Source organism: Nannospalax galili, unplaced genomic scaffold (assembly GCF_000622305.1).
Source record: "Nannospalax galili isolate Female #2095 unplaced genomic scaffold, S.galili_v1.0 scaffold1169, whole genome shotgun sequence".
In the NCBI taxonomy this organism is placed as follows: domain Eukaryota; kingdom Metazoa; phylum Chordata; class Mammalia; order Rodentia; family Spalacidae; genus Nannospalax; species Nannospalax galili.
The window spans coordinates 487,940-501,299 of NW_008360301.1; the positions used below are offsets into that span (position 1 = coordinate 487,940).

Here is a 13,360-nt window from a genome sequence, read left to right on the forward strand (position 1 = left end):
GAATCCATTTCACCTATATGCACAGGGACTGTAGGAAACAGCAAACAGACTATTAAAACTCCTGGGAACTCTCAGCATGCCTGTGAGTCAAGTGGGTCCTCAGTGAAGCTTGGAATCCTGCCTGTCCTCTTCATTATGGTCATCACATGGCTGGTGGCCATGTGGTGACCTCTTTATGTTGCTCTAGCCATGCATCTAGCTCCCATGTAACTGTATTCATGCCACACTGATTCATTAGTTCCTCCAGTTTGGCTTTCAGTTATCCAGACCTCCATACAAGTCTGGAGCATTCGGTCACAGCCCCTACCTCCCGCTCTACCACGTGCCTACCATCCTGGCAAACACATCTTTCCAGTCTCATTCTGGCCACTGTTGCTTCTGTGAAGCGCTAGGCTGGCCAGCAGGCCTGAGCCACACCTTGCACATCCTCTTCAAGAGGTTTAGCACAAGGATATGCCAGGTCAGTACCAAGAACACTTAGAGTGTCTGCGTACTTGCCATTGAAGCCTAAGAACTATGCTGCATCTCAGGGGATGCTTGATTAGGGTGTGGCCATGGAGTCAGTTGGGAAGAGCTTGTGCCCAGACTAGCAGAGCTGTGGAGCAGCCACACTAAAGCAGCTTTTCAGACTAAGAGAAGATGTCAAGTCAGTAATTTAGTCATAGCAGAATTCAGAAATGTTCTCATTAAAATCCTTTAGATCAGTCACTACCTTTTATATAGTATTTATGTGGAGCTCAGACAAAACTGCTAGTACATAGTGGAAGTGTTCTCACTCCAAATACTTAAAAGCATAATGGAAAAAGAAATGCTGAAGTCTCAGAAAGGCCAGTGTGACTAATGCTTCACCGCACTGGGGGGAACCTTCTGGGGCTGGCCTTTTGCTTTTGGGGTGTTGTATCTGTTTTGAATATTAAACTGTGGCTGCAGAAAACAACTGAGTATGTTTATCTTATAGATTGAGACCTTCCTTTGGTTTACAGAAGACTTGTTGTACACATTAGGGTTTGCCTGTTTGGCCATCTGATAATCATTCCGCTTAAATTAGCGGTGAGATAAAAGTCATGGAAGTGGTGAGAGTTGGACTGTATTTTCTTTAACAAAACACACATGCAGAGCAGGGCAGAGAGGAGGCGAGTGGAGCTGTAGACCAGCAGGTCTGTCCTGGACCCTGCAACCCACTTTCTGCTGTGGAGAGATTGGAGTGGGTCCATTGTCTCCTTAAACACAGGATCCCTGTCTCACTGCTAAAAGCTGTACCAGTATCCTTTTAAAAATTCCTTTGCCATTTCCCAAAAAAATTCCTCAAGAAATGATTATGTTTGGCCTTGAGATGCGTGCTAGGACGGTTCTTCCCCCACAGAAATGGCATCCCAGTATGTTGTTAATGTCACCAGCTCCAATGAGGTGTAACAGCTCTGGCAATCATAGCCAAGCAGTGTTCCAGGATTTTTGAATGGTGGACAAAAGATATGATTCATAGAAGAAAAAACTCCTATGTCAGTCTGTAGATCCCTGATGCTCTCAACCATCCCCAAGAAAAACTGAAACTGGTCACCAGATACCACAGGTGATCTAAGACAAGAGTTCTGCTTTAAGCCAAGAGGCACATTATGAGGGCTGCACCACCTCCCCAACATGCCCTGGCTCCTCCTGCCACAGACCATACACCGTAAGTCGTGCCCCCCGCCCCAGTCGTGGTAATTTCATTGGAACGTCACAGAGCTTTTCAAGATCATCACTTAACCTTTACAAAAATCCTTATTGTGGTAAAACATTTAAAATAAATTTGGCCATTTTAAATGTTTTTAAGTGCAGTTCAGTCACTAGATGCACCCACATGGCTGTACTGTGCAACCATCCATCTCCAGGGCTTTACCATCATCCCAAACCAAAACTGTTTCCGTTGAGCACTGACGTCCCCTGTCCTCTTCCTGTTCTATGTAATTTATGTCCTTCCTACTTCTTTCCTTATGGGCGTGCGGGGATCTCGGGGCGCCAGCTGCTGGGCGTGGCGCCGGTCTCCCACACGTCGCTGGAGTGCAGCGGGTCCGCAGGCCGCGTCTGCTGTTCCGGCCCCTGGCTCTCCGCCGCGTTGCCGTGGGTCTCTGCTAGCGGAGCTGGCGGCTCTAGGACCGCTGTCAGCTGCCCGGTCGGTTCCGTTTCAATTTCCACCATGCACTCTCTCTCTAAGTTCGAGACCTGTTGGCCACCAGTGAGACCCTGTCTAAAACAAACAAACAAATATTGTCATTTAGTCACACCCACTGTAACACTGTGAAAAGACAAAGGAGGACAATATTCTGCAAGTCTGTACAATATTTACATTTAACTTTAGGATGGAAATCTATTGGGGAAGGAACAGAAAGGGATAAACACATGTAGCTCCATCTTGAAAATGGGTTCTCAGAGTTGCGTTTATGGAAAGGCTACTCTCTAGTTGACAGTTGGTTTTCTTTATCAAATTAACTTTACTTCACACTAATGAAATGCATATTGCCCTTACTTATGGGTGGCTTTTAGGCCTGTGGAGTATATATTTCAGAGACTTGACTATAAAGAAAAGATAATCTGTAAAAACTAAGAGTGCTAATTGACAGCTAGTAGTTTTGGTGAAAACATGGAGTCAATTTTTACTTTAAAAGAAGCTGCACAAGCCAGGTGTGGTGGCACATGCATTTAGTCCCAGAAGTTGGGAGGCAGAGAAGGGTGGATCTCTGTGAGATCAAGGCCAGCCTGGTCTACATAGTGAGTTCCAGGCCAGCTGGGGCTATAAGGAGGCCCTGTCTTAAAAAAAGAGGCTGCAGTAGACAGCTGGTGTGGGTGGACTGCTAAAACAATCAGATGGCTTTTCTGGGCCAAGAACAGAGAAAATATTCATCAGTGGAACACATTTTGTCCCTCACCCACATCTTTGGACAAAAGGTGTCTTACCCTTCCCTACGGAAGGAAAAAGAGAAAAATACCCACACCTCAAATGGAAAGGAAAAAAAATGATGTAGGTTTTGATAACAAACCAACAAGCTCCTTTCTCTTTGGGGTTGGAAGGACTGTGGACATACTGCAGATTGCTGATGTGTGAGACATTCATGTGAGCAGACTGGCCCAGGTTCACATGGGAAGCCAGGGGCGTTTCTTCTCTAAAGTGAATGATAGGCATTTTAAAGTACTGAAAAGCCAGGCATGCCTTGGCAGCAAAGCTCCCCATTTCTTCACAGCCTTATGCTTATTAAACAAATCACATTAATGCTTATTAAGCTCATAGGGATGAAGGAAAAAGGATATTAAAGGCCATTCTTGGCATTTTTTCCCCTCTATTATTAAATTTTGAGTGAGGAAGAGAAGTATCTGTCCAACCTAGCCACTTTATGAGGAGTGCTAAGGTGTTTCTAAACAAGTTTCTGAAGCGGTGGATCAAGTAGATGCCACTATGGGGGACGAGCTGATCACATAGAAGAGCCGCACTGAGCATGCTCTCTGGTATACTTTTCCAAAAACACTCAACTTGGGAGCCCACATTGCAGAGGTGTAAGAATTATGTAAGGGTGTGAAAGGTGGAAAGGGCAGTCAAAATTTGGAATTTATGTCATTACACATGTTGAACACCACTCTAAACCCAGCATAAGGGTATGGAATTAAACCAAGTACTTGGACTTAGGGGGATTCTATTCAAATAGGGGACCTAACACCCAAATAGGAACCATGAGAGGAACCTCCAGAGGTTCTACTAAGCTAGCATCTTCACTTTCACTTGAGCACAGCTTCCTAAAGAGAAGAGTGGATGATGGATTGTACTGTTAACTCCAGAATCTTAGATTCAAAAACAGCCATAGGAAGAGCAGAGCCAGTCCTAAGGACCAGGCAGAGAAGGAGGTGGGCAGATGTAGTCAGCATTAGGAAATATGACTGTGTGGTCGGGTCATCAACAAAGAGGAAGACACCCAGCAAATCTAATGCTGGGAGAACATGTAGACTCCAAGGGAGGAGCCCAGAAAGGGGAACTGGAAAGGATGCACAGGGGCAGATAGTGGTTCAGGAATGAGTCTAGTAATAGCTTAGTCCAACCATAGAAAGATCTGTCCAGTGCAATATCTGGGATGGTGGGAAAACATTTCCTCCCTTTCTTCACTCCTCTCCTTGTGAGAGATGGCGCCTGTTCACAGCTGACTTCTAGGGACTAGAATGTGCTGGAAGTGGTGATGGACAACTTCCAAAATGGGTATAGAAGGCATCATGACCTCTCTGCTCTTTCTCAGAATACCTCATCTGGGTTGAGCCAGCTGCCATGTTCTACTGACACTCAAATATCCTTGCAGGGCCCCCTTTGTGCTTTCAGCGAGATTCTAGATTGATCCTGATGACACTGACTCTGCCAGTCTTGTCCTGTCCTGTCTTGTAGTGCTAAGTTGGAACCCAGGTCCCTACACATGCTAGGCAAGCACTCTACCACTGAGCCACATGCTCTCAGCCCAAATGTTGCCTGCATGTTTGAAAAACGTGTTAGGGTTTTCAGGCAGGCTTCGTTTTAAGAGCATCCTGTCATACTACAGTTAGTTCCCTGCTGCTTGTTGACCGGGTGCATGTGACACAGTGCCTTTTCATTTGATTTCTCTAAGTCTGGTTCAGAAAGCCAGGCACAGAAGGTCCAGAGCAGAGTGAAGACTGATGGAGTAAATTTTGTGGGTCTCGTTCCTTGCTTGATGTTCTTGTAAAAGATCTATTTGTTTGATGGAATAGCTCCATGTCCATCAGACCCAAGGGCGTGCTGGTGTGAAGTCAGCAAATGTTAACCATCTCTCCAGCATGTCCTAGCTATCACATCAGGGGACATTCCTCATGAGGAATGGCCAAACAGAATCACAAGGGCATGGCAGAAGCCAGGCATGGTGGCACATGCCTTTAATCCCAGCACTTGGGAGGCAGAGGCAGGTGGATCTCTGTGAGTTCAAGGCCAGCCTGTATATGATGTATATGTATATGTATATGTATATGTATATGTATATGTATAGAAAGTTCCAGGCTAGCTGGGGCTACAGAGCGACCCTGTCTCAAAAAAAAAAAAAAAAAAGGGGGGGGGGCATGGCAGACCATGGGTGAAGTTGACTGTGGGGCTCCCTCTATCCTGGAGCTGCTCTGCTCATGAATCACATCCACATCTTTTCCTGGTGGCTGTGTGCATTTATTAGTGGTTCCAATAATGTTGGTGATTAGTTCCAGTTTTACTTAAGTTCTCAAAGTATATCAGGATCCCCTGCAGTCCTGCTGAAACTCAAGTGGCTAGAGCTGCCCACACATGTGGCCAGGTTCTGCCCTGGGTGAGTTTCTGCTTCAGCAGGGCTGGGGCTAGTGTAAGAGTTGCCTTTGTAAAGTTCCCAATGGTGCTGTTGCTGCTGGTCTGGAGACCACTGCATTCTGTCATTGCCCAGCTTCATTTAGAGGTGGCACACCTTCAGAAAGCACTGTACTCTGCTGTCTCCAGGCTGCATTTATAGAGGTTCAGAGGTACAGATGGAGAGCCCCTTATCCATAATCTGGCACCGGCCAGAAGTATAAAATTATTCTAAAATATTCTATAATACTGTGTTGTCAGACTACCTAAGGCCTATATGAAATATCAGTGTTTCAGACTTGGGACATACCCCAAACCACCTCAGTGTGTGTGCATATATTCCAAAAGGTTTTAAATGCTAAATTTAAAATATCTCTGGTCCTAAGGGTTTCAGAGATGGACTAGGCACCTACATCATACAGGAATGTCTGCTGTTGTAGACTGTCCATTTTCAGATTTCCTAAGGAAAGTCTTCTCCTTAATTGGAATTAAGCACACTCCATACTCAGCACTCAAGTTGGTTCTGTGACCTTAACTTTAAGATTTCTACTCAGACTGGTGTGGTACCTGCCTTTAATCCCAGTGTTTGGGAGGCAGAGGCAGGTGGATCTCTGAGTTCGAGACCAGCCTGGTCTACATAGTGAGTTCCAAGCCAGCTGGGGCTACTGGGAAACACTGCCTCAAAAAGACCAAAAAAAAAAAAAAAAAAAAAAAAATTCTACTCAAGAAGCTCATGAAATTAAAATTCCCTTTTCTGCTGTGTCCTTTTACTGCCGTAATGTACAGAAGCCCACACATTCCTTGATGTCAAATTAAAAGCAAATTTCCTGTTCAGAAAGTCATCTTAGTTGAAATCTCCAGGTGTATTCTACATCTGCTACAGCTCAGCCCTAGTCACCACCCCTGAAGTAAGGCTGCTTTGTCCGGGTTGATTAAAGAAGCTGTCCAGCTAGCACGCTGGCCCATGGGAAGTTGGCACAGTGAAAGCACCTCCATCTTTTCTGAGCACCAAATATATATGCTTATAGAATATTAATAGTACAGAGCTTGGAACTAAAATAAAACCCCTTTAAAAGAAACCTGGAGCCAATGGGAGAGCGTTGAGCAGGGTGACTTGTGTGGGTTTTTAATATTAATAGTACAGAGCTTGGAACTAAAATAAAACCCCTTTAAAAGAAACCTGGAGCCATTGGGAGCGCGTTGAGCAGGGTGACTTGTGTGGGTTTTTGTGCTCAGTGTCTGTGGTTGAGGATTCTCCTGATCGAACATAACTAACAGCAACCCCGGTGAGCTTAGTACTAATGCCCTGGGCTTGCAAGTTGATGGGGTACCTGGTGGGCAGTACCTGTCTTAGGTTATTTTACTTTCCAAATGGCACATGACAGCTAACTTGTACCCATCTGCCTTGGTTATCAGATTGATGGCTGGGGTATCTCATGGTTGTGTTCAAATGACCCTATTTAATAATGGTACCCACAGCATGAGCAGTGACACTGGCAGTTTGAATATGCTAGAAGGAAACTAACAACAATCTGAAGCATTCATGGGAGTCTTGAAACAGAAGCCTACAGGAGGTCTGCCTGTTGTAGACTTTGTTGGCAGGGCTGGTTGGCATGCCTTATCTGTGACATCAGAATTCCATGATCCTTTGAAGAAACTGTCAGGTTCTGTGTCTCACCTGCCCTTGGGCTCCCTGGTGGCCATGATCCTGAAAACCTGTATACCTTGTGGCCCATCCCTTCCTGGGCTGCTTCTAGCCATCTGGCCCTGGGTATGGCTTAGACATATGATGGAAGGTTGGGGCAGAAGGAGACACAAGTTCAAACTGTTATCCTTGTTGTTCCCTCCGGGTAGGTGACCTCGCGATATTTGAATTGTCCTGGGCCCCCATCCCACAGTGGGAAAAGTGGAAGTATTCTTTGTCTGCAGGACTTGCTCACCCTATCAAACAAGTTACTGGCTATGGAAGTACTACTGGGAGAAAGGGACTCAGAGCAGGGCCAGCTGCTGGCCATGAGGGGTGGTAAGCCCCCAGGTATGGGGAAAGCAGAAGCAGCCTCGGGAGCTCCTGTCATGGTGGGTGTGGCCTTGCTACTGCAGGGTCACCCTGTGGCATGGACTGCCCCTGCTTGGGCAGACCCTTGAGAAGATACTTTAGGGAATCGCTGATTAAGGACCAGAGGACAGAGAAAGGCCCAAGAACAGCATAAGTGAGAGTGAAAGGGGACTGAGTGGGCACATGCTTGCCTGTGGACTACAGCTAGGGGAGATTGCTGTCCCATCACTCCCCACTGAATCACACTGCCCCATTGGTGCTGTACAAGGGACAGGTTGTCCCTTTCTCCACCACAGCACCCTCTCCCCCCCGCCCCGCCACACAAACTTCCAGCCATCCCTTGCTGCCACAGTCTCAGCTCCTGTGTCTCTAGAGCCCTTTCCTGACTCCACCACAAACGTGCGTACACACTCATACACACACATCCTCTCACACACAGTTATACAGAAAACAGTTTCTGTTCCTATTTGCTTTTGCACATGCACATACTCCTTCACATACATACTTAAAATTGTGTCTTCTAGCTCATGATTCTCTTGTGAAACACTCCTTTTTCCTTGTAGAACTCTTACCACAGTTTACAACCATCTCCACCTCACCCCCTTATTTGTTTCTCCACTGGATGTCCAAGTTTATGCCTTATGCATGTGTGTAGGAAGTGGGCTGTCTGGGATGTAATCAACATTCAGTAAGTAATTTATTTAATTAACTGATACTTGTTTTTACAAAAATCATTCTCCATTCAATAACTCTTCCTGCTGTTTTTCAGTAAATGCACTGAATGACCAATTTTACTAAAAATACAAATCCTTAAAATATACTCACAAATAAAGTAAAACTAATTCCTCACAGAATTTAGCTTTTTCTCAATGAATGTGTGCTTAGACTTCAGTGTGGCTGTGGCTGGGAAATTATGAACCGTGTTTAAAATAGACCAGAACTTTCCACTGCCTTGAGAGTATCAGTTGTTAGAAAGAGGTTAGTTTCTAATAGAAATCAGAAGTGAAATTTCTAGGTTGCTGCCTGTGTGCAGCCACTTTGAGTAATTCCCAGTTTGTCAGAAGTAGTTTGGGAAATGGAAATTTCAGGCTTCTTCAGCCCTAGGGTTAATGCAGTTGTCACTCTTTCTGTAATGAGTTTTTACTTGTCAGAGACTCAAATGCATTTATCCATGAAACCATGCAGAGAAATATTTCATTTGTGTTTGATTGAGAACAGGAGAAAGTTGGCCTGTCCTGGTCATCCTGAGGACCATGCTGCTCTGGGTGAAAACTCAGGGTTACCTCTTTCAGTCTCTCCTGCCTGTGTCCAGAGCTAACTCCTTTCTGTCTTTTCCCCAGCCCAGTGACTTCTCCGTGTCTCTCAAAGCATCAGGGAAGAACAAGCATTTCAAGGTGCAGCTCGTGGACAATGTCTACTGCATTGGGCAGCGGCGATTCCACAGCATGGACGAGCTAGTGGAACACTACAAGAAGGCTCCCATCTTCACCAGCGAGCACGGAGAGAAGCTCTACCTCGTCCGAGCCCTGCAGTGACGGCGGCGCAGTAGCCTTCCGTGCCCTGCCCACTGTGGGCCTCGCCACCACCCTCGCCTCCCAGAGCCCAGTTGCCACCATTCATCTGGCTGGGATCTCCAACACAGCCCAGTCTGTCTTTCTCTTCAGCCCCGTTGGTCACCCATAGCCACCCAGGCTCTCAACAGCCATGCCCACGGCCAACACCTCCTGGCCACTTTCAGGTAGTGAGGGTCAAAAGGGGTGAAGCTGCTCACGGTTTTCCTTTTAATTGGAAGAGTCTTTTTAAATCCTTCATGAGCAAACTCATACACAGACTGGTTAAAATACTGGGGCTCATTCAGAAGTCAGTGATGCTGTGCGTAGTGAGTATGAGACCTTGGCACACTCAGAAAGTTGTATCCATGGGTGCTTGGCGCTCCCCATCAGCCATGCTGGTCTCAGCCAGTAGCCGGTGTCCCAGGGCCTATACCCTTCTGTGGCTCCAGGCTCTGCAGGACTCCACACAGGTGCAGATAGCAGCAATATAGGAACTACTGGGGTGGTGGTGGTTGAGGGAACTGCCCAGTGCCTTTGAGGCTGTGCTTGCAATAAAAAGAGGGGTTTTTGTTTTGTTTTGTTTGTTTTGAGAGTCAGTCTATAAAAGAGGGAGCCAGTGACACAGAAAGACAGATGCTTTGGTAATTTTTCCCCAGATGTGCCATCCACATAGTGCTTTCTTCCTCTTGCCCTTTTGCTTGTTTGAATTTCACAATTACATATTTAATTCTCAAAGTAATATGTATCTGTAGCTGTTCATTGACACTAATAACAGATGATTAAGGAAAACAGCTGATCTTTGGGGAAGGGGAGCTACCAATACTTTATACACATATACAATATATATATATATATAATATGTGTATATTATATGTATATATATATATATAAAAATTTGCTTCACAGGGAAATTTTTCAGGGTTTACAAAAGAATATGTGATTGGTAGAAACACACAGAATGTTTATGAAGAAATTGCATTTTCTTTTTTCTTTACATTTGAACTTCTTTATAGTTTGACTATACAGTCTTGAGATGGCACATTCCTACGATTGAAGAAGGGGTCTTGAGATCCTCTAAACTTGCATACCCAGTTTTTTGAATATTGTAATAAAAAAAGTATTATGACAGGACTGTGTGTTTGTGTTTGGGGAGACCTGACTCTGCTTGAGAAGCAACACCCACAGTAATCAATGACTGTTCATCACAAATGGGAACTCTTGGCATTAGAGAAAAGGCTCCGTTGGTAAAGTACCTGCAGTACAAGCATGAGGACCTGAGTTCAAATCCTAGGTGCCCACATAAAAGCCTGGCTGGGGTCACTGGGGAAGTAAAGGTAAGGCAGGTCCCCAGAGCTCACAGGCTAGCCAGTCTTAATCAGTCAATAAGTGCTGGGTTCAGTGAGAGACCCTGTCTCAAAAGACATGGTAGATAACAATAGTGGCCGACACCTTACAGCCAATGTCGGCCTCTGGCTTTCAAGTGCACATGTACATAAACCACACTCATGCGCATCCACAACCTAGGTGCTCTTGGAGCTTAACATGCATTCCTTGTGTTTTCTTTTTCTACACCTAATTTTTTTTGTTAGTATATGATGTGATGGAGAGCATGCATGTGGAGGTCAGAGGATAGCTTTGCGGAATCAGTTCTCTCCTTCCACCTTTATGTTGGGTCCAAGGATCAAACTCATCACCAGGCTTGCGTAGCAAACACCTTCGTCTAACCAGCTCCTCCTGTACACATCTGTGTGTTGAAGTAGCAAAAGCCTTGATTAGTGTAACTCCAGAAGAATCCAGCATGTCCAACTTGAGCTTTGCTCTTTGGAAATTACTGGTTTAAAAGTATATTTTATCCGTTAAAGCCAGAGTTTTCTGTCTGCTGAAACCTGACTCCCTCCATCAGTAAGTGTTGCTTCAAGTTCATTTCTCTACATTGTGCCCAATGTCGGAGTGCTTCCTGTGTGCTGGTACCGTGTCATCTGTACCATCTGTATGAGGTGGCTCCATGACATCTCCATTTTACAGGTGAAGACAGGTATTAAAGTCAGTTCACAGGGCCCTTGAACTGGATCAGCAGGGACACCAGTAAGGCCCCCCGGGGGGTAGGGGGGTTCCATGCCAACCCCTGTCTTTTTGTTGTCAGTTGGGTGTCTGATACTTGAGGTTGCAGCCCCTGGTTTTAGTGAGGAAACACTCAGATGAGTGAGGCATATCATTACCACAGACACATCGCTTGCCTTCATCAGCTGTGAAAATGCAGCATCTCCTGTGGACCAACCTCATTGCTGGTGTTCTGCTTTGACCTTCTGCTGGAATCTACTGAGTGCCTGGGCTGGACAGCCGAACCTTTGCACAGCAATTTGTGTTTAAAGGCCAGAAGATGCATACTGTGGCTCCAGAGACTTATTTAAGGCTCACTGTCATTATTAACAGCTGTCAGTGTTGTCACAAACTTCTTTGTTAAGAGTCCTCTGGCTGCCCAGGATCAGATATTTTTTGTTTGGGGGTTTTGGTTGGGTTGGGTTGGGTTTGGGTTTTTGTTTCGGGGTGTGGTAGGGGGCAGTGTGAATTGTGTGTTGGGTTTTTTTTTCTTTCGGGGGAGGGGGATTGGTTTTTGTCACAGTACTGAGTATTAAACTTAAGGCCACACATGCTAAGTAGGTGCTGTACCACTGAGCTTTTTCCCCCATACCCCACAATTCGTAGTTTTTTAATTAAGGAATCAGGACCATAAGTTGACCTCGAAGGAGAATAGTCTCAGGATGAGTCTGTAGAGAGAGGAAACAAGCCCTACGTGGTAGTTTGGAGTGTGGGCAAGAGTGCTGTTAGCCTTCCAACATGCCTAGAGGGGCCCAGACTGAGGCACTGCTGCCATTGAATCTTTGAAGAGATAGCAAAGGACAATACAGATTAGCTACACTGTGTTCAGATAACTTGACCTACCTGTTTGCATTTGCTTTTCAGAACCCCACTGAGTTATAGTAAGCACTCAGCCCTTCACAGGTGGTTCGTAGACAAATGCCAATAAGTGATGTCTCTGGGGATCTGTAATAGTCCCCAGAGTTGAATCACAAATTAGTATCTTAAGTTATTTTTCTGTTCTTTGTAACTACTGAAAATCCAACTTTCCAAACACATCATTTATAATGCCAGTATAGTTTTCTTTGGGATTTCTGTGTGTTGTTTGTAGTCTACCTCCCTGCCATGTCTACTACCCAATGCCAGGATGCCAAAGTAATTTAAGACCCAAGTTCAGAACTTACAAAATAGCAGACTGAAAGTGTTTTAAAATATAGTCATGCATCACTGAATGTGGCATTGTGTGACTGTCATAGAGGGAACAAACAAACTAAGGTGGCTCCTGGCCAGCATGTGTAGGAGGAGCTCACGGGATCAAGGCTCAATATGCAGTGTCTTGGCCAACATCATATAGTACATGACTACATTGCAAATAGCCATGAATCTACTTGGGGCCTTTTCACTCACTTGTTAGGATGTGATTGTGTAATGTTTTCCCTGTCTTGCAGTTTGCCAGTCACTGAAGTGTTAGATTTGCAGAACAGTGAGACTGGTCACAAGATAGTCACGTGCCAGAAGTAGTGTCTGCAGTCAAGGACAGCTGTGCAGTCTGGAGTGTTGTTCACAGCTCAGAACAGATGCGTTATTACAACTTCAATCTTGAATACCTCCCAGAAGCCTATGACATTGGAGGGAAGAGTTAGGAACTTCAGGAAATAGGGATTAGTGAAAGGAAGTTAAATTGTTGGAGGTAACCTGGGGGGTCGTGGGGAGGGTGTTGTTAGAGCTTCAGCCTGTTTCCTAGCTACCATGAGGTGAATAGGCCTCTGTGTGCTGCCACTGTAGTCTGAAACTGTGAGCTAAAATACACATTTCCTCCTAAGTGGATGTGTTAGGTGTTTGTTTCATCAGTGACAGAAAACTAGTAGGTTTTTCCTCGGTTTCATTTTTGTGGGTATTTTGATACTTAAGGAGTGCTAATGTGTCCTATAATGCCATTCTTGTCACCTACAAACAGTGGAGAATCTGGTCAAAGCCACTGACAGTGGCAGTGTCCTTACAGCCCTTTGATTTCAAGCGAATTGCCCAGTTTCTCTGACTGTTTGCTTAGGAGTAAGAGAGGGATGCTCTTCAGCTTTGGCGTTCACACCATGGTGAGAGAGTTGGCCAGGGTAGTGCTTCACGTGAAGGTAGCCTAGCACTGTGCTCCACTGTGCGTCACATTATCTGCCAATTTTCCTACTTGGACTCTGTGCCTCATCCATGGGCTTCCTCAGAAGGCCCACTGAAGAGCTATAGTGTGCTTCACCTGGAGCCTGTGCACCTAGAGCTTTCACTCTTCAAGGGTTTGAAGAAGTGTTCCTCCAGCCAGTTTTAAGGCCCACTTTTTAAAAGCCCTGGATC

At 45.4% G+C, this 13,360-nt stretch overlaps 1 protein-coding gene across 2 annotated transcripts in view; it reads left to right on the plus strand.

The window, feature by feature from the left end:
- The window catches only part of Nck2 (NCK adaptor protein 2), a 148,789-nt gene extending 138,723 nt beyond the window's left edge, over positions 1–10,066 (plus strand). For both annotated transcript variants that reach the window (XM_008824238.3, XM_029559215.1), the window contains exon 5: positions 8,726–10,066. In XM_008824238.3, the coding sequence (XP_008822460.1) occupies positions 8,726–8,920 (195 nt within the window). In that variant the 3' untranslated portion in view covers positions 8,921–10,066. The remainder of the gene's footprint in view (positions 1–8,725) is intronic.
- The last annotated feature ends 3,294 nt before the right edge of the window (positions 10,067–13,360 follow it).